The 20,509-nt window shown below is 40.8% G+C and overlaps 2 protein-coding genes across 4 annotated transcripts in view; one reads left to right on the top strand and one right to left on the bottom strand.

The window, feature by feature from the left end:
• Nucleotides 1-20,509, bottom strand: part of LOC124408894 (cAMP-specific 3',5'-cyclic phosphodiesterase) — a 254,319-nt gene that overhangs the window by 194,697 nt on the left and 39,113 nt on the right. The gene's annotated exons all lie outside the window — the stretch shown is intronic.
• Nucleotides 18,041-19,458, top strand: LOC124408897 (keratinocyte proline-rich protein-like). 3 transcript variants are annotated; one of them, XM_046886190.1, is made up of 4 exons: nt 18,041-18,206; nt 18,394-19,138; nt 19,172-19,199; nt 19,252-19,458. In XM_046886190.1, exons 1-4 carry the CDS (start codon nt 18,192-18,194, stop codon nt 19,379-19,381), a joined length of 918 nt encoding a protein of 305 aa, XP_046742146.1. In that variant the 5' UTR covers nt 18,041-18,191; the 3' UTR covers nt 19,382-19,458. The 3 variants fall into 3 exon arrangements, with proteins under 3 accessions (XP_046742146.1, XP_046742145.1, XP_046742147.1); XM_046886189.1 differs by having other exon boundaries at nt 18,042-18,206; nt 18,394-19,199; XM_046886191.1 differs by having other exon boundaries at nt 18,044-18,206; nt 18,394-19,188; nt 19,273-19,458.

Raw genomic sequence — 20,509 nt, 5'->3', positions numbered from 1 at the left:
TTCCAAACTAATAAATAAACGTATGGCCATGAAAATCTGAAAACCATAAAATCTTATTAAGGTCCAAACTTACGTAGGGTAAAATATGGTGAAAAACTTCCAAGTCAACCTTGAATTTCAAGCAGCAACGGAAATAATTAAAGTGCGAGTAAAGTCTGACACCCTGCTATGCAGGCTTGTGAAACACTCTCGAGTTGGTTCTTTTCACCACGCTGTGCTTCGCTGTTTATTTTATATCTCTACTTCATACTCTACTTACGAAGGCTTATAAATACGTAATACGTTTGTTGAACTCTCGACACTTCCGGGGATTCGTCATTTGAGATAGTTACATATTATCGTTATCGTCTTGTCAATTGTTATGGCAATCACACACTTCAGAGTCGGATTTATAATGTCCGGGAACAATTAGAAGAGTACGTTACATGCCCTATTTTATCAGAGATAATATCGAGGGAATAAACATAAGTATAAAATGAACGTAATAAAAATCCCAAGATACAAGGAATTGTAGTACCGTCGAATTCTCTCAATATACCGATGCTGCTGCGATACGAATATACTGTTGATACTACATATCGATTTATGATTGCTTTTTGAATGAAACTCACCGATTTCGATCTCTCGTGTCTCTAGTTATACGACATACGATTTTGCCGCAATGTAAAGTAAGTAACGCTGCGATGATATCGTGGGAAATTTTATTTCCTCGGTTCAATCGGCTGCCTCTAAATCACGATTGTTTGCTTACGTAGGCTTTCGAAGCGACGAGGAAACGATACTGCAACGAGCATTGAACGGAATTCAATTAGTCTTGCAAAATAATTGCAAGAATTTTGTAAGGATGACATAAGAGTAGTTATTTATTAAGGTGGTGCTTAACAGTTGATTTCGTTTTTGTACTGAATCAGTCGTTCATGCGTCGGAGGTGAATATCAGAAATATAATTGAAGAAAAATAAACCTTGAGAAATTCAGGAAGTATTTCATTAACTTTAACGTATCAAAGTACGCGAAGCATTCCTTCATTCGGAATGTATATAAACATATTTTCGTGCCAGTAAACAAATTCGTACTGGTATAATCGCGTGGCGAGACTGAACCTGATTTAACTAAACATTCAAACACCAAACGCCGAGGTTTGCATGGGTCTACAAATTTCAGAGTTTTAAAATAGATACATTACTTAGCGGCCGGAAGATGAGAGTGTTACCGAATTATCCCATCGCAGATAAGTTGATTTCGCGTAAAGAAAATCGGCATGAAATCCTATCTGTCTATTTGACAATGAGATGGTGAATATTGATAAAAATTCTGCAACACCCGGAAGCTGCGGATTGAAAGACCTACATGGACGGCAAAGGAAATTGTTATCCACAAAGAATTCTGCGCTCAAAGTAACCCAGATTACACCTACGTTCCAGATATGCCAAGGGACGATCCTAAGCGGATAAAGTCCAAGTGAGAACGACAGGGGCGTAACTAGGCATTTAGGGGCCCCAGGTCAGGGACGAAATTCGGGCCCACTGGGTAATTAACGAAACATAGGATTTTTATGAAGCATGCATCTGCGAATACAGTACGAAAACAAAAAAGCGAAACATCAGGACTACGAATCCGAATAAAATATTTTGACGTCATTTATTTCGCTCTTACCTCGAGAGCCCCGGTTGCCCCAGCCTAGTTACGCCTCTGGAAAACGAATCAGGAGGATTCTTAGCTGGTTATAGTTCTCCGTATCTCAGTTTCGTTGCGCCGATTCCAATCTGATTATTGGAAAAGATTGTTACAGAGATGTGTTATAAACGATGTTATCCGTTCTAGGTGACGGAAATACTAGGATATGGTCTACCTCAAGGCTTCTTGTCAGTTTGTCAATTTAGTAACAAAAACCGTCGAAATATGACATGTAGCAAAAACCCGACGGAAATGGCGAAGGGAACATCGCGACATGTAATATGACAGTAATTTCATGGAAGGATGGGCAACACCCACCCACCCACCCAACCGTGTGGTTGGTGCTGCATGAACCGAGAGTCAATCTCGTCTCACGCGATCTTATTTTTCTCTCCTCTCTCTCGTCACCGTTCCTTTTTCTCTTTCGAAGGTTTAAGACCTCCGTAGGTCTTGCGTCGTCCAACGGTGAACGGAAGCCGGGTTATTGTTAGTTAGCGTCGGTCTTCCAGGTTTACAAGAGTGTCAGCCTCGCCCAGCAGCAGCTGCTAGATAAACAGTCTGCGGACGGTGTCGGTTTTCAACAAACAGTTTTAGCGTACGTGTAGCTGTAGGTATACAGCCTGCACTGTCGATCTCGTGCAGCCGAGGACACAAGGCGACGAACCGTTTGCAGAATGACGTGTGAGACGAGGTGGGGAAATCCATCGAATCGGAAACATTTCCATTTACCATTCTACATATGAGTTGCTTAATGGTTCCACTGGAGAATATGTGACATCGGACCCTCCGCTGAAAATCAGCCTCGCTAATTGCCAATTCATTGTACCTTATACCCATGACTGCATCGCGTTCCCATTGAAGGTATACCTTCAATACATACGTGATCATTCTGAAATTACGTTTCATTACATCGTCTAGCTGATCCAGTCGCTGTTTTTCTTCGGAAACCGAATGATGTCGTAGTTTGATGGTTCAGCTGAAATTACCTCAATCAGCAGCGCTGAATATTCGAAAATTAGACACTATTTTTCTGCTCGTATTTGGAGAAATTTTTCGCCGATTCATTGATCCTTTTCTTTTCACGTTTTTTCTTCCAAAATCTTTAGCACGGATCAATCTTTCCCGTGAACGTCAACCGAAAACGTTTGGTAAAGCGCCACGTCAGCACTTAAGCTCTCGCAGACGACGACTCAGCCTCCTTCCGATAATTTCGGTCGAAGTTACCTCCACAGGTTTTTACCAACTTTTATCCAAGGCCATTTGGGGTTGACGTACATGGGAGAAAGAAGAGCAGATTACATCTGGCGACGTTATTACCATTTCATTGTTGGACGTAATTTCTTAGCGATTTAGTGCATTTTTGGCACGACTCGTGGTGCTGCAGAAGGGAGCAACTAATAGATATTAATAAAATCTAGGACTTAATAAAATCAGTTTGCATGTTCCCCTTCCGCACTTCTACGCTTGAGAGCTTGTTACCAGGCTCGTGTAAAAAGAGAAAAAGGAATAATGATAATTATAAATAATGACAATTGCGGTGTACTGCTGAAGAAGATATACGACGTAAGAAAGATCTACTTGTGTAGATGAATCGAGAAGTTGGCAACGGCGATGATCGTTTGTATCTTGAATTTCAGTGTATGAGAAATCTGTGTAAATACACCTGCTATACCCTCAATCCACATGACGATTTGTTTAAACAAAAGAAAATGAAAACGTAATAGGACGTTTCCGGGTTTTCAATTTAAAATATTTTCGTGACAAATGACGAGGTATATAACTACGTGGAGAATTTACGACACCGGTTAATACTGTGGAAACTTGAGGAACTCCACTGTTATACCTGTGTAGGTATAGATACACAGCCACGATGCGAATAATCCTCATCTTTGCCTGAGTCACGTGACGATATATGACCGTTGTGATTCTGAATTTTTTTTCCGAAAGAACAACACATAGTCACGAGTTTCTCAAGCGTGATGTCAGTTGAACAGGAGATTCCGAGTTTCTGGTCCCGTCTAAAGTGTATATTAAACGAATCTCTGGTATTTTCCTGTGTAATTTGCAAATCTTTTAAGGCGAGATCTTTGTTTTACATGGATATTGTTAATTTAACAAACAGCGGATGGTTGTGTCTGATCTACGTATCATTAGTCACCGATTACGAAGCGCTAACCTGAGTCTTTCCATCGTGGAATACATGGACGTACAAGCATAACTCGCATAAATTACACGAAAACATGTGTAGGTGTCGCCGGTGTGTGGGTCTAATAATTTTACGGCCACCCAAGTAACGCGGTTTTTAAATTCTTCACCCGTGGCTGAGCGTGTTTGCCACAAGGACATAAAATTGTCTAGCTTAATGAACGGAAGAGTCGTAGGTAATTGCTGACGTCAGGAGCGTCGGCTCGTTCCGCGGCTTTATTTGGCGACTAGATTACAGGTTTGAACAACGCTGCTTGTTAACGAAGCTGTTAACAGCGTAAATAGGCGGAATCGCAAGAAGTCTGAGATCTCTCATCTTTTCACCCCGCGCATTGAGTTGTAATTAAGAAGCAAACGAAGTCAACGTGACGTGAATCTGCGGCATATTTCTCTATCCGCGTGCGGTGCTGTCAAGTGTATTAATAATGTTTTGTCTTCAACTAGACCGAGGCAAAGTATAATGACCCTGAATACTCGGCCAAAAATTTCGTGACGCGGCTTACTTAAACCGCATTAATCACACGAGGTAACAAGTACTGATTACAAGCAAATTTAACAACGACTTTAACAACGCGATGTAAGATTATTTTTGAAATACGGCCTTGCTTGGTGCAAAATCGATTACACTTTGTATCCTATTTAAAAATAGTTTAGTTATGAATATTCAACGGCGTGAATAAACTCGACAGCCTCAAATATATTTTCCTAATTCTGATAATAAATAATTTATCGACCAGATGGTTTGAGAAAATCTTCTCCCTTTCGACAGAATAAACGCAAAAAGAAAAACCACAACTTCGTCCAACGGGGATAAAACTGTCTTCTTGAAGTCTCTCCAAATATTTCGTTTTATTCAATCGATTATCGTAAAGTGCAAGCTCACCCCTCGACGTGGCACAATTTGAGGTCTTCGAATACTAATAGATCGGCACTTTTTGTTACGGTTGATCGAATGTATTCATGCAGGTCGCGTCCTAGCAATTTGGACGATACGTGTTAATGTTTGACGAGTACATTTACATGCTTGTTCATGCATCTAACACACATCGGTCACGAAAAGTAAAATAAATCATTCATCGCACTTATGAAGTGGAAATAATATTTATCAGCCTGTAATAAATTTTTCTCTCAGTATAGAGTCTTGAAAATATCTGATCTCGAAGTTAGCCGTGTCTGAAATATTATATTTTAAGTATAAATATTACAGGTAGGCGGGCGTAAGAAATTAGCACTCGCTGCAGGATGAATACTTTCTTCCTTCACCGTGTAAATTAAAAATATCCACATGAATACTTCTTTCAAAGCGTACAAATCGCGAATAAATAGTATAAAATTCTTGATGAAGAAGCAATGGTTCAGTTGTGATTCAATTTTGTGAAAAATAAGATCTAGGATCCAAGATAAATCTGATGTAACGGATGAGAACGATTTTCAAAACCAGGACTCAGATAGAAAATCTCAACTTTATGCACCGAATCGATCTGAACGTTTGTAAGTTGCATGCGTTATGCGTCTTCCACACAGAAACCTCAAACTGCAAAAAATAAACGAAATCAAAAAATGAGAAACCGCCAAACGTCACGCGAGCCAGCAAAAGGATTCACCGTTAAATTGGGTTTCTGGGTGGTTAGAAAACGTGACTACGGAATATTTCATTTCCACGTAGTGCACAGACTGAGAGTATCACCTAAAATGCATGAGCTTGCATAGAAAATCTCTGTACGCTGATTGTGTTCCTCGTCGTGGGAAACGAAAGGGCTGAAAGAAGACACATTTCCCACTCTAATAACAATAGTGCAATGCATGGAATAACATCACACTGCAATTGCATGCACTGTGAACAGTATCGCGGTTGGGGGAAACGAAAGAAGCAGTATCGTTGAAAAATTTTCACATTCCAATCGCTGCCTCTTCGTTTCCTGGAGTTAAATTTTCCAGCTTAATCGACGTAGCACGAGCCACGACCGAAGTTCGACATTATTCACGTAGAGCAAAAATTATAAGTTTCAAGTGCAATCGCAAAAAACAAACCAGCCTTTTACTATGGTTGTCGGACACCATGGCAAAGGATGCTGCAGGTGTTAACGGATGTTCTCCGTATCAGCAGCTACGCCTCTTCCATCCCACGAATTTGGGATTTGCTACCTGAGACTTGCTCGGTATAGGAGAAGAAGAAGAGAGAAGATCGACTTCCGCACGCGTAAACTTCTTCAGAGGCTTGGTCCACTAGATTCAGCGAATAACTGTCAACGAAACGCCTACGCGAAAACGACTTTCGGCGATCAGCCAAATTCGAGCCCATAATACATGCCTATTTTAGTACACATGGTGTTATGCGTGTTCAGATGTAGGCACGAGTGGCTACAAATAAACTAGGTATGAATGCGTGTTATATTCTAGTGAAATTTGAAAACACTGTGAGAAAAAACAAACAAATTTGATGTACGTAGTAACGAGAAGGTTATTGCCAGAAATAACGAAGTTAAATTGACAATTTTTGCAAACAAGATAACTCGCCTGTCGTTAAAGCAACGCGACAGCTTAGACAAAATCGAATTTATACGATGGTCTATTGACACACGATCATTCTCAATTTTAGAATTTAGGGCACCAGAAACGACTTGAACTGAGGCAGGAATTCACTGCAAGGATTTTACCGCGTGTCGTTATTATATTCCACATACAGTCGCAGACAAAAATACCAATCTTTCTCGTGACCTTAGAGGTTACTCATAGATTGAGATGGGGTTATGGTGGTAACGAGGGATGCACAGCACTGTCCTTAGGACTAAAAGTGCTCCAACTAATCAAAACGAAACTGGAATATCTGAAATGGTATAATTAAATCTCAGTTTCAACGGCTCAAAGTCAATCCGATTGGCCGCACCTGAGCAACGTCCAATTACACTTTCAATCATAACTAACGTAAAGTTTTAAAAATTAATAGCTTTCTGCATAGGTTACTCATCACAGGCAGAATGTAGGAAAGAAATAAAAATAGGTAAATAAAAACAGGGACCCGACTTATAAGTGTCGCCGTGAATAGAATTGCGAAAATACTTCGATGTGATGATATTATTGCAAAGATATTCAAGTTGCGGAATTCCTAGCTGCGTCCAAAACTGGTCACTGACCAATTTATTCGTTGGATATAAAAAATGGCGTGTGTGGTAGGCGTCAGGGTAAATCAGATATTATTTTAACAGGTGAAATGAAAAATAAGCCGTCCGAATACTTCAAAGATATTTACGACAACCTGTTGACGAAGATGGGACGGTAAATCAAGCCTGTATCACGGTGCAGTGGTAGTGAGCCTTATTTTCGGTGTAGCTAGTCTAGTCAGAGGCATCTATCTGCTCGTCAGTCAGCCGGGAAAACACATGTATCGAGGCGGGCCAACCTAAAAATATTTTTTTCTCGTTGGTGGGGTATTTTACAGTTTTTTTACGAGGTGTTCACGATAAGCTGAATAGAGTATCTCCACGAAATCTTTATTACCGAATAAACGAGCTTCGGCAAACGCGATGAGCCGCGTGCATTAACCGAGTCATGCGGTCTTTTCTTCAAAGTGATATCAGGCTTCAATCCTCGTATGTAACCATTGCACAATGTAGGCGGATAAAGCAACGTTGTTGTCGCGTAACCGCTGCACTCAGCTCACTGACACCCCCAACTCCGGACGTAATTCAACCGCGTAAATAATCTCGGAGAGAAATAAGCGTGGAAATGCGCGGTGATACCGCAAAGTAAGGAGCTTCGAGGACTCGCGTGTACTGCACTTGAAATTTGTCGTAGGCACAGGGGTATTTAATAGACGTTGACTAATTAGTCCGAGACGCGGAATACCCTCGACGTCCATTCGGCACTTCTGCTCAATTACCGTAGCGATTGAGTGAATAGATTTCAAAGGATTGAACATCGGTTCACAGTGAATACAATAATCTAGAGACCCTATCCTTCACCGATCCATGGATTCCAATTCGCTATGATGGATTTGCGTTCGTCGGTTTACGTGCAAATGAACGAACGCCCCGTGAGATAAGTGGTCGGTAAGTCAAGCTCATCTAACGGCAGAGCACCACGTGGGGGCATTCAAGAACCAACTCACGTTCCGGTCATTCTACCGTCCACGTCGCTGAGGGACACCAACCGCGCGAAGATAACACTTACGTGACTAGATACGTTAGTGCGTTGCATTTGCGCGTCAAAAGTAACGAGCCAGAGAGCCGGAGACAGGAAGCGTTGAGAGAAAAAATAATATCGAAAGATATTTTTGCAACATCCTACAGACATTACTCCGAATTACTCTTAACATGTTCTATGTAATCATCGATAGCTGTTGTTTTTTTTTTTTTTTTTAATTTATTTTTTAGACAAAGGTTCAAATGATTATCCAAGGTTTCATTATCAAGATTTATCCTACATAATAAACATGAGGTCAAGTATCCTTTTTCGAAACATATGATTATCTCATCAGGTTGTATGAATTGAAACCATAAGTGGCACATGCTGAGGTAATTGCGGTAGTTTTGCTAGTAATGTCATGCGGCATACGGTTATGCCTGATTCGAACGATCGCTTAACCCGAGATCAGACTTGCAGCGAAACTCTGAGCTCTAAGACCTCTCATCATAATTCCCGAAAGTAACTTGAGGTTATGAGGCATTCGCTAGGCTCTCTTGGGCGAGATTTATTGGTGCAGAATAAGTGAGTGTGTACCCACGAATTCGGTTTACGACATATCAGCCTCAGCTCTTGTATTCCAGTGAGTAAATACATTTCAGCGGTAAAAATCCAGTCCGTATAATATCATCACTTTGGGCTTTGTGCTTTCAGGCACATTGACGAATCGTCGTCCAAAGAATTCAAAATACCCGCAAATTTATGCTTTTGTACACTTCACGCACGCCGTTTTTCTTCCGTCTGAAATTGGAGCGTACTTTCTGTGGTAATTCCATAGCCCTTTTTGACGTTAAATTTGATTAAACGTCGATTGAAAACGTTTTAACGTATCTTGTAAGCTTTGATGAGAACCATGCTTGTGTATGCAATTGAAGCTTGCAGATGTGAATAATCGTTGAATGTATTCAAGGCAACAGTATTGAATGTTCTTTCGACGATTGCACTAGTGTACGCTGCTTATAGTTTGCGGAACGTTTGCTGTTTCAAGTAACACAAGTTGTGAGTACACAACTGCCCGTTCTTTCCTTGGCTTCAAATCAACAGTACCTCTATTTATTTATTATTGTTCACTGTGGTTCGTTATTGAAGTGATCCGATCTCGAATCCACGATACAGTAATCTTTCAACATAGATATCCAAGAAAACCAGTTGTCTCAGCTGTGAAGCTGAGCTGATCCGAACTGATCTAATTGTAAGAACCACTAAAGCAAATCATCCATCTCGCAAGAATTTTAGCTTTTTTTATCATTCTCTGTGAACAGGTTGGCCATTTTTCTACAGGGCTACTGTTCTTTGATAACGAATTATTCGTCCAAGTCAGAAAAGATCGTTATTACTCTTTTACTGCTTTACGAAACCAGAATTATATCTGAATCGCAAGAGTCGAGCTTTCGCTATCTTATATCACAGCATGAGATTTATCTTTCGAGAATATGCAGGATAACAAAGTGAAATAGACTAGTGATGTCTACATACTGCGGTACTTCTCATCGGTGAAACTGCCATTCGAAAAGTTTTTCGGGAAGATTAGGGTTTAAAGCTTCATCTGGATCTCGTACAATTTGCACTGTAACGGATAAAGCTCATCCCCGATTCTTGCGAAGGAATCAATTTCCGGGTCCCCTCGTGCGATCGTTGCTGGTCTATTTAGCGCAACAGTCCATAACAGGCTGCTCTTCCGGGGAGAAAGGAAAATATATAGAGTTCATCGAAAGGTGAGGCTTTCCCCCAATGTCGATTAAATCATCGGTATAGTCTACAGCGCCAATATCGATCCTGATATTCACCTTTCTAACACAGAGTTGGATCTTCCCACTAATATTGTCGACATCTTTCTCATCCTTGAGACAGAATACAGGCTCCTCCCCAGTCCTGGCCGGCTTCCTATCCCTCGGAAACAGCAGCGGAAGGCGGGTCTAGGACTCGTATCTATTTTTTTGCGCCGAGACACGAGGATCCCTCGTGGTCAAACAAGACTGTAAGTTAAGCTAGACATTTTCTCCGTACAACTCGTAAAATCTTCTCAATTTTCGGTAAACACGTGAAGAGACTCGAGAGACCTTCCTGCGATTGTATAAATTCTTTTCATTTCACCGTCCAGGTTGTCTGGGTGACCAATATATAGAGGCTTTAGATGTGTCATTTGGATTGTGAAAATTAGAGCCTGTTCCGTGAAAATGTAGTAATACTTTTACTGCAAAATAGGAATTTTTATGGGGTTTAACAGAATTCGGGACAACGTTATCTTTTATGATATCGCAGGAAGTGCAGAGCAAAGAATACAGGACAGTCGCGACCAGAGTTAGGAATGGATGTTCACGTATATTCGCAGCGTTGTTTTTTGGTTGCGATCTTTCACGGAAATTAAATATGTACCAAAGCCTGAATCGACATCCGTGACCCGGTAGTCAGAGTAATAGCCGAGATTGACTGGCATAAAAAGCGAATTATCGATTCCGAGGCAGAAAACCTGTCTCAAGGCAAAAAATATATATATACACAAGTCGGATGGGCGCGGAATTTTGGCATTCGTCAGAGCTAAGAGAAAATTAGCATAAGCAGCGTGAATATTTGAAATTCATCCCTACGCAAATGTTAAACACGTGATCTGGCGTCCAAACTACTTATATGCTTATTTCGTCTGCGTAGTAGATTGTGATGAAAAAGAAATCATAGCAGTCATAAATATCAACTAAAATGGGCTTTGATGAAGTCTTATTATTTTATCCCGAATTCGCGACTAATTTGAAAATGTGAATCTATCCAAGATCGTCATCAGTTCGTTACCGATACGCGTTGTGGAAAGAGAAAAGAGAGAAAAATGTTCCATTTACCACGGACCAGCTGAGCAGAGAATTCTAGCTATAATCGAAATTGTGCCCTACTAAAAAAATGAATACATTAATACAAATGGCGTATTGAGGGGAATCTCTGGGCTGCTGGTGAAAGGTCTGGAGAGAGAGGCGTGCTCCTATAAAAGGTTCCATAGCCAGCGGAAATGGCAGAAGTCGCAGAAACTTCCTAATTTAATGCAAGGCGAGATGATATAGCATCGCAGAGGTCTTGAGGGTCGTAAAACAGACGGTGAATCCAGGAGTGCGAAGGCCTGAGGAACCCCGGGAATCTGGAGAAAAAATTTTCTCTTCTCTTCTCTTCTTCGCACTAGTGCGAGAGCGTTAAGGGTCCTTTGGTAGGTTTGCGTGATCCGATATCTTTGATCGTCGCATCGCTGCGTGAACCAACATTTCGAATCACTCCAGTAGGTTAAACGTATAAGCTCGGATTCCTTCCATTTTGCTACTTCCGGTCCCGGAATGCTGTTCACTCTCGTTCCAATTCATCGAGCTTTCACGCTGGTCCTCAAAACCTTCAAACCGGCTGATTTGCGTTAGTTCCACTCGACGAACGGACAACTAAAGGTGAACTTACTGGTTTGCGAACCGCAATTCGGCACCGAAACTAATCATTTAAGAATGCTTCAATGTCATCAGGCCTTACCATTGATTCGACTTTATGTAGCCACTCACTTAGGTGGAGACGTTGACAAATTTGAATCGTGAACTCGATATCATTGTACGACTATCGACTATATGAAAACTATTTACCGAATTTGACAATGCTATAATACGTGAGTATATAGGAAGAATTGGAAATCCCGTTGCATGCAGTTCTGTAATTGTTGAATATTACGTCACTGTGGAAAAGTGAAAATATTCCTCCTGTTGAGAATAAGAAAAAAAAAAAAATGGTTCCATCATGTTTTCGTATTTCTTGTCAAGAAACAGTGAGGTCGAGTTTTACGTACGGTGAAATCTTCGCGGTCGTTCCGAGAGAATTGCAGCCAAGGAAAAGCTCACCCCTGAGATAAGTTTGTCTTCTCAATGCTGACAAAAAAAAAAATAAAATAAAATAAAAAAAAAACCCAAGCATTTGGTGCTCCCATTAGAATTTTAAATTGCGACTAGGGAACTCTCCAAGTTCTCAGCGAGTCGGGATGAAATTAAGTTGATAAAGAAGTGCTCTTTAGCGCTTGTTTGCAATAAAGTTTGTTCCGCAAGTTTCACGAATCTTCGCAGAAATACAAAGGCAAAGTGTGTGTATTCTAGAAGACCGTAAGACTGCGTTGCTCCGCGGTTTGATTTACGCCGCAAGTCGATACACTTGTCACGAGCCACATAAATCCTTGCATGCTGCATCGATGACAGGCATCAGATGGACGAAAGCTTATCAATGTCATTCGAAAGTCCCTGCCGGTAATCTATAAACACGTTGCCGTATCATATCTATCTTTGCACAAATCATTTAACCCGAATACGTGAGACCCGTAATATTTGAATATTCGCATCATGCTGACGCACGTGTGTTTACGGGAGCGTTTGGATGTATAGAGGAGACTAACAAGCAAATAAACAGGCAAGGAAGGACGTGAAACGGTTTAGTTGACGCTAAGTAATTCATCTCCTTAGCTGGCTGATTATCTGCTTGTTAGAAACTCGCAGCTGATGGAATCTGAGAAAGGGAATAGAGGAGCGAGAGCCGGAGAACGAGAGAGATCTGTTCACCTGGCTTTCTCCTCGATTTTAATATATGCTTTTGATATTTTTATGGTTTTGTCCTGTCTCACAAATCGCGCCGGCCGATTATTTTATTGTGACCACTCGCCGCTCATGGGCGTAGAGCCTATAAAGAAAAAAAGAAAAAGAAAACTCTTGTGTCAGAGAAATTTGAATTATCACTATCTCTTATTAACGCAACCGTGCGACATCTTACACGAGGCGCAGGTGATAGCGATTCACAAAATATATAGTATTTTCCGTGTCCGAATACAAAAATGTAAAGTCAATTCATTGGTTTTACATAACATTGGTGAAATTGAACCGGAGGTGGCATCCGAATGGAATATCCTATCAGACAGAAATCGCAGACAGTTTGTCGCCGTCCACAGTCATCCAAACAACAGACAAAGATAGAAATGTTGGGTTATTATTTCGATTATCTTATTCTGTTATATCATGCGTATAAAACGTAACTATATACGTTTCAGGCTTGTCATCTCAGGGGATCATCAATTTGGCAAAAAAAATCCCCGATAACAGAGACTTCTTTTTTGCTCACGATCAGCCAAATTAAATCATTCCCGTCTGTCCGAATGTTGAGGGGCGATTCGAATGAAGGGGAAAATCGGATCGGGGCATTTGTAAAGCGGATTAGAACCCTTATCCTTGTTTGCGATGCTTTCGGAGAACAAATGGCACTCGCAAATACTTAAATCGTACAAACAACATTATCATTCACAAATTCGTTCCCGAGCGGTTTCTTTCTTTTCGATAAATATGTCTCGAATCACAGTCTATATTAGCGTATAATTGTCGTGCGATTTGTTGCATTGAAGGTGGATTAAATTAATCCACTGTTTTTCAAATTAGTCGGATAGTTTGAGATACAGTACATCAGGTTAAAGTTTTTCCTTCAATTCCAGAAACATTAACAAGTATTGAGAATTATTGTGATATTCAATTACGGATCGTTTACAATAAACGCATAGGTATTGTAGCAAAAGTATTTCCAGAATTTACACTCACTGATAAATAGCGAGAGTATGACTCTTCACACAAGTGTGCTCAGTTCAAGAGAATCTGATGCTGATACGATCGATCGAGTACGTTGCATCACATCCTACATATGTATAGTAATTTCGTACGAAGTGCAACTCAGAGAGTGTTTATATTGGCATCGCCTCGCATATAGGATGTACGTAATCGTGCTTGGAAGGTCGAAATTTTTGAAAGCACGAACGCAATTAAATGCTTGATAAATTATTTGCATTTTGCAAAACTTCGTCATTCAGTACGCAGCTAGGCGACGAGGCATCTCGTACCTATTTTGCATCCATAAACGACGTATACGCAGCTGCGAAATATAGAGCGGCCATTGGTGAACCCGACATTACCGTATTACTATATTAGCTTTTAGTAGCATACCCTGCATTATAAGTCAGGACCCTACTTCATCCTGCCTAGGGCTGATCCTTGGGCTGATCCCATAGGTGTTAACACTGAGCCTCGCACTAGGCACACCTGACCCTTAAAATCTTATGGACTTGATACAAGATCTATAATTTAATTCATTTCTCACTTTTATACCTGTGAAGACGGTTCAGTATAAAAATTCGCACGATTGCCTCTGGTATTGGAATTCGCATATTCTATTCTCGAGACATCGCTGTTTGGTTAACATCGTATACGTTTACAGTTATGTTGGGAATCTACGGTGCCAGAGTTGTACGAATAAAAGTCCGGTAAAAATAACGACAGATGCGAGAAGGTGCATTCTTCTCGGGATTCCGTATGATTGCATTCGCAATTTTCCCCGCGTTTTGGTCTGGCTTTTTTTTTTTGTAAAAAATGTCGGATGCTAGTAACCGGGATCCGCGGGATTACTATAGATACTATTACGTAGTGGCAGTCGCGAAATTTAATGTAGTCTTCGATTGAATAGTAAAATTAAGAAAATTACACATCACCAAGTACATAAAAATGTAGAAAACTTGAAATAGAAGAATTTGAATAACCACATAGGGTTTGTTCTTTTTCAAAAATTTTTATTACTTTCAAATACATTTTAATGAAACTATTTTCTTCCAACGGAATGCATTGAATGAATAATCATTAATAAAAAACGCTATATAATACCGCTATAATCATTTTATTTTACGCTATCGGAAAACCTGAGCAGATAATTAATTATGTATCAAGTAATGGATTTTTAGATTCTTCCCTTTTGCTCAGTTCACGGTCTTTCACTATGAGAGACTTGTAGTTTTGTATTCTTTTTATTCTAGGTTCTTAGGAATAATAAAAGGATTACAAAACTACACGTCTCGATAGCGGAGGACCGCGAATTGATAAAAAAGGGAGGATTCTCTGAAAATCTATTACTTCATGCATAATCAATTATCTGCTCAAATTTTCAGGATCTAGAAATGTTTTCATGAATGTCAACGAAATATGTTTACCAAATAGTACACGAAAAGCAGACGCCTAAGTAGTGAGCGAACGTTGCAGTTGGGTGCCGCCCGTATGTTTGTTTTCAATGCTTTTACGATGATTACAACCCGCCCGCGTGTACTAATGGTATTTCTGACGAAGATTGATACTCTGTATCGCTTTTGATAGCGCATAATAAAATTATGACACCCGCATTGAATAGTATTTTAAAATGATTATTCATCCAATGCATTCCGTTGGATGAAAATATTTTCATTAAAATGTACTTGAAAGTGATAAAAACACTAGTAAAGATTTTGTTAAAAACAACCCCCATGTTTTTTCTCCGGAACCCGGGAAAACCCATGGGACAGGAAAAATACGGGTCTAATGATACTCGATCTAGTTTCACCAGTTCACATTTTATCAAAATCGGTCATCCCATATGCGTGCACCTTCTTTGTAAGTAAGTCGTTGAAGGCAACCTCGATGTCATGAGTTCACCGTGAATTCTATTTTGAGAAAGGTGTAACGCATCTAATGATACGCGAGCCTCATGAATATATAGACGTTTGAAAGATTGAGCCAAACAATATCTGATAAATCGCATCAGTTCCATACAGTCGTGAATCGAACCGTGAACTAAACTCGGTTCGCTTGGCACTGAACTTTTAAGGCAGTCCAGTCGGATATCCAGCATTCCTTCCACCACCTCCGATGGTAGGGGACCAAGCCCGGATGGTTCGGTAGCCCAGGCCAGTAACTTAACGAGGCTGCAAAAGTAAAAGGTTCGGGAATGGTATATTACACAACTACGCGAGAGGATACATTTGTTCCCGCCCAACGCCATAACAAGGGTCATTATATTGCATCGGCATTCGATACTGTCGCCGATCTCAATCTCAATTCGAGCAGATCACTGGCTGGAGTATGAAAGCTTACGTGGTAATAATTCATGTATCTCAAAACAGTTTAAGAGGCCAAGAATGTCAATCCTGTTTTCGTAACGGAGGCTGTAGTGATGAACCATTGGATGGGTGTGATTGCGCATGTGCTAGATAAAATCTAGCTGACGAAAGATTTCAGTACGACTTGATCAAAGTTTATAACTTACTGTTCTCCGTCAAAGATTCAATTACGCCTGAGGAATTTAGGAGGAAGCTTTCAAGTTCTATCGGCGAGGATGAGTTTAAATTTATTAAATTTATAAGCTCATAAAATTTATTGCTCAACTGAGACTCGGACCACAAACAGCTTCTGATTCCTCGCTAAATCACTTAAATCACCTGTAAAATAGCTTTCAATTTTATTCGCACCGGGAAACCACTAAAAACTCACACCTAATCGAGAAGGCGGTTGAAAAAATCATTCAAGTCATGATACTGAGATATTTGACACTTTATTTGGCCGCTAACGAAAACGCTTTCGCTCGGCGATCTAACCATCCTCTGGAATAACTATATCATCATTATTGGTACGCAGTACTTTAGCAATATTCGAAATAGGCTTGTACGATAAGCATCACAATAAAGCGAATTAATCGTGTCCCAGATTCATGACATTGGGGCCACAAAAATTATGCACGAAACTATCTGATTTCGTGTTTCTGAGGAAATGTGCATTTTCGTAACGTACGGAATAAATGTCACAGATGACAGAGATTACTCCGCGAATGTTGACGAAGATTGTAACTTTATGTGAAATCACGGCTACACATACTATGCGGATTGAATCTCCCTCAAGGTTTTCTCACGTCCGATTGTAAACAATTAATCTCTAGATGACCATCCTGTTCCACGAAGGCATAAGGAGTTTCGAAATTGACGGTGAGAAGTTTTAGATAATATATTCGCTTACTAAAACTTGTGTATCATAAAACATAACTGGTTTTCTATTCAAAGTTAGTTGCGTGATACTTACGTGTATGATATTTTTCAAACGTTTTGAAATAAAGTATATAGATTGGTGACATCTCGTTATGTATCATCTCGAATCGTCACGGTTGCAAGAAACCATTGAATTATATCCAAATAACTAATTGTTTATACAAACTCTTGGAGCGAATTGATCGTTCATATTATTTCTCTATTTTTACGTAATTTAAGTCTGGTTGGGTATAACGTAAAAAATTCTTCAGAGAGCGTATACCCTTCGTGAATATTTTATAAAAGTTACTTTAAACAGCTTCATAAAAAATTTGCCCCAATTTGAAAACCAGTTGAGGTCCGTTAAACTTGCACGTAGTATGAAAATAGAAACGGCTCACAAGAATGACGCCTGAATATATATACCTATAGAATTCTAAAATCGACGCAAGACTTTTTTGGGCCTGAAATAATTATTTGATCGCGAGAAGAATTTAAACTGTGTTCTTCAGTCGCAACCGAAATGTTGAGAACCATTGCATAAAAATGGTTGTAAAATATTCATCCCAAAGCAAAGTATGAGATTTTCTCTTCACACTAACCCACACCATTGAAAACTCATCGCCCTTGTCATATTTCATCTACTTAATGTTTCCTTCCTTCCCATCAGCTGAAATCCTTTGTCCGTCTTAATCGGGAACCATAGAAGGGATACCAACGAAAGGTGAAAGCAGAAGCGGAAGTGTCGTAAGCGGGATAAATTTCCTCCATTTTTCATTTCTTCGGGCTAACTGACATCACCAGCAAATGCGAACATCATAAAGGTTCTCTGTTCCAAAGTGGTTTCAACCAACGATAAATCTCACGTTGCCTTTGCACTGTTAAAAAGAAGTCTTAAAATAGTATGACTGAAGTTCAAGCCTAACCTGACTCTATCAACATTTTGGGTCATCGTCGCGAATTTCCCTTAAAAAATTTGCATTAATTAATTTCAACAGACGCCGAGTTGTATCGCGTACAAGAGCTTTTCCTGATTGTGAATTCTATCCTAATTCTGCATAAATATTGATTAGGATTAGAATTAGTTAGCCGACGTTACGACAGGTCTGTAACGGATGATCCAATCAACTGGGCGGTACGTTTGTGTGAATCCATGGCAAGTTAAGTCAGGGCGTGTTCTGACTTTCGGTGAAAGTATTTCAAGAGTTCAGATTTCATATAAAAACCGTGAGTTGACCAGAGGATAGCACACTCCAGTCACCATTCGAATCTGCAACATGAAGTGCTTCCTAGTAAGTAATCAGCTTCTACCTCAGGGTCAGAGCTAGAAGATCAATAGTCTTCAAAATCTTCGAATCAGATTCTCTTAATTTTCTATTCGATCGATAGATCCCCTCATAAAAAATTTTCATTACACCCCTACGTGTATCTTTAAGTATAACGAAGATTATCAAACTAACGTTTCCTCGAATGTTCCAGGTCTGTTTGTTGGCCGTTTCCGCCATAGCCGCCGACACCACCAAGTCGGCTGCGACAAAGAACCCGGCGAAACGTGGAATATTGGGTGCGGGTATCGTGAACTCTGGCTATTCTGGTATCTCTGGTCTTTCCGACATTTCTGGCTACTCGAACAGCCTGGGATCGTCTCTCAGCTATGGCAACTCCCTGGGTTCTTCCTACGGCTACGGCGTTGGTTCCATCGGCTCTCCTCTGGGTGTCGGCATCGGCAGTATCGGTACCATCGGCGCCACAAACATCGGCAGGAACGAGCGCATCACCGGCATCACTGTGAACCGTGAAGTCCACGTTCCCGTCGCCGTACCTCATCCTGTACCAGTCGAAGTGACGCGTGCTGTTCCCGTTCCTCACCCCGTTCCGGTCCGAGTCGACCGTCCCTACCCCGTCCCCGTCCCGCAACCGTACCCCGTTGCAGTGACCCGTAACGTCCCGGTCCGCGTCGACCGCCCCTACCCGGTCCCCGTACCCCATCCCGTCGAGGTCCGTGTGCCCCAACCAGTCCCGGTCCCAGTTTCGGTCCCCCAGGCTGTCCCGGTCCCGGTCTCCGTCCCTCAGCCGATCGCAGTCCCCGTCAGCATCAACAGCGGAATCAACACCGGACTTGGAGTAGGTTTTAACTCCGGTATTGGATACTCTTCCCTGGGATCTTCTTACGGTCTTGGAGGAGCTTCTTTGGGATCTTCTTACGGCCTTGGAGTATCATCTCTGGGATCTTCTTACGGTCTTGGAGGAGCTTCTTTGGGATCATCGTACGGCCTTGGATCATCATCGTACGGTCTTGGATCATCATCGTACGGTCTTGGATCATCATCGTACGGTCTTGGATCATCATCGTACGGTCTTGGATCATCTTCGTACGGTCTTGGCTCTTATGGATCGGGCTACGTATCCCACAAGAAGTGGTAGAGACGCAGCGCACATACTCCCCCCCCTGTATCTTAAGACTTGATTACCAACGCTCTTGAATCTATGTCGATCGCTACGGATCAATTTAACATGAATTAAATAAATCTCTATTTTTTCAATTAATTTCGACCGTCTGCTCGGTACTGTTTTCCATTCTCCACCTGATCCCAATCAACTCTTAATTCGTACAACTGCCCCCAAGATCTAGACGCATAATATATTAATCACTACATACAGCGGTTTTCAGTGGCTTGGAGCTATTTTGGGTTAATCATAAGCACGATATTCCGTAGAAGCCCTTAGTAATGCATCTAAATTATGACAATGATTTTATCATCAAGCCACAAAAGCTCGATTTGTCATCTGACTGCATGGGAGTAATTGTGCACACACCGTGAGATGCGATATTTGGTGGAAGGAATAGGACGTGGATGATTAATCAGAAGTTTTGTTGCGCCCATAACGACTACGTAGGCGTGTCATGGCTTCTTCTATTTCGCTCATTAGGCACAAACAGCGAAGAAGCCTTTCGACTGGCGACAACGTCTCACCTTCCATCGTTATGCCAATTATACTCGGTTTCGTAAGTCCTTTTTTATTGGGACACATTCGAATACTTTTTTGTCAGATTGAAATCAGAATCTTTTTCAGGATCGTTAAGAGTGCTAATTAAATTGGCGACCAAGAACGTCGTCACCTTCACGAATTTGGCAAATCGAAATATTATTTTCTTAAATAATAATCTAGACGATGAATCAGATAACACGGCATCTGACGACTCGCAAGCCTCTGCAAAATCACCAAGAGAAAATTGTTACGGCTGGTTATCTTTCAATTGCATCCACCAGTGATGATGCAATGCAGCTAATTTATAATAATCTGATAAAGATTTTGGTGAAAGTTTCACGCTAGAATAGTGTGAATATGATTTCTTTCCGATTATTATACAATACTCGTATATACCTACATTGTGCTCGCACAGCAGGATTTCAGACAAGTCTGTAAAATCGCATTACCTGATCCATTGTTCGCGAAGGCACTTGCTCGAACGTAATTCGTGATTTCCTACTAATGTTATGATTATTATTATTATCAGATCATTTGATTTGACCCAGACTCGATTGCCTCTCCCGAGTCAGCGATCGAATATTACGAACAACTATTTGTAAAT

This window comes from Diprion similis, chromosome 8, assembly GCF_021155765.1.
Source record: "Diprion similis isolate iyDipSimi1 chromosome 8, iyDipSimi1.1, whole genome shotgun sequence".
Taxonomy (NCBI): domain Eukaryota; kingdom Metazoa; phylum Arthropoda; class Insecta; order Hymenoptera; family Diprionidae; genus Diprion; species Diprion similis.
Note: the sequence above shows the minus strand (reverse complement) of the source record. Positions and strands in the feature narration are given on the sequence as shown.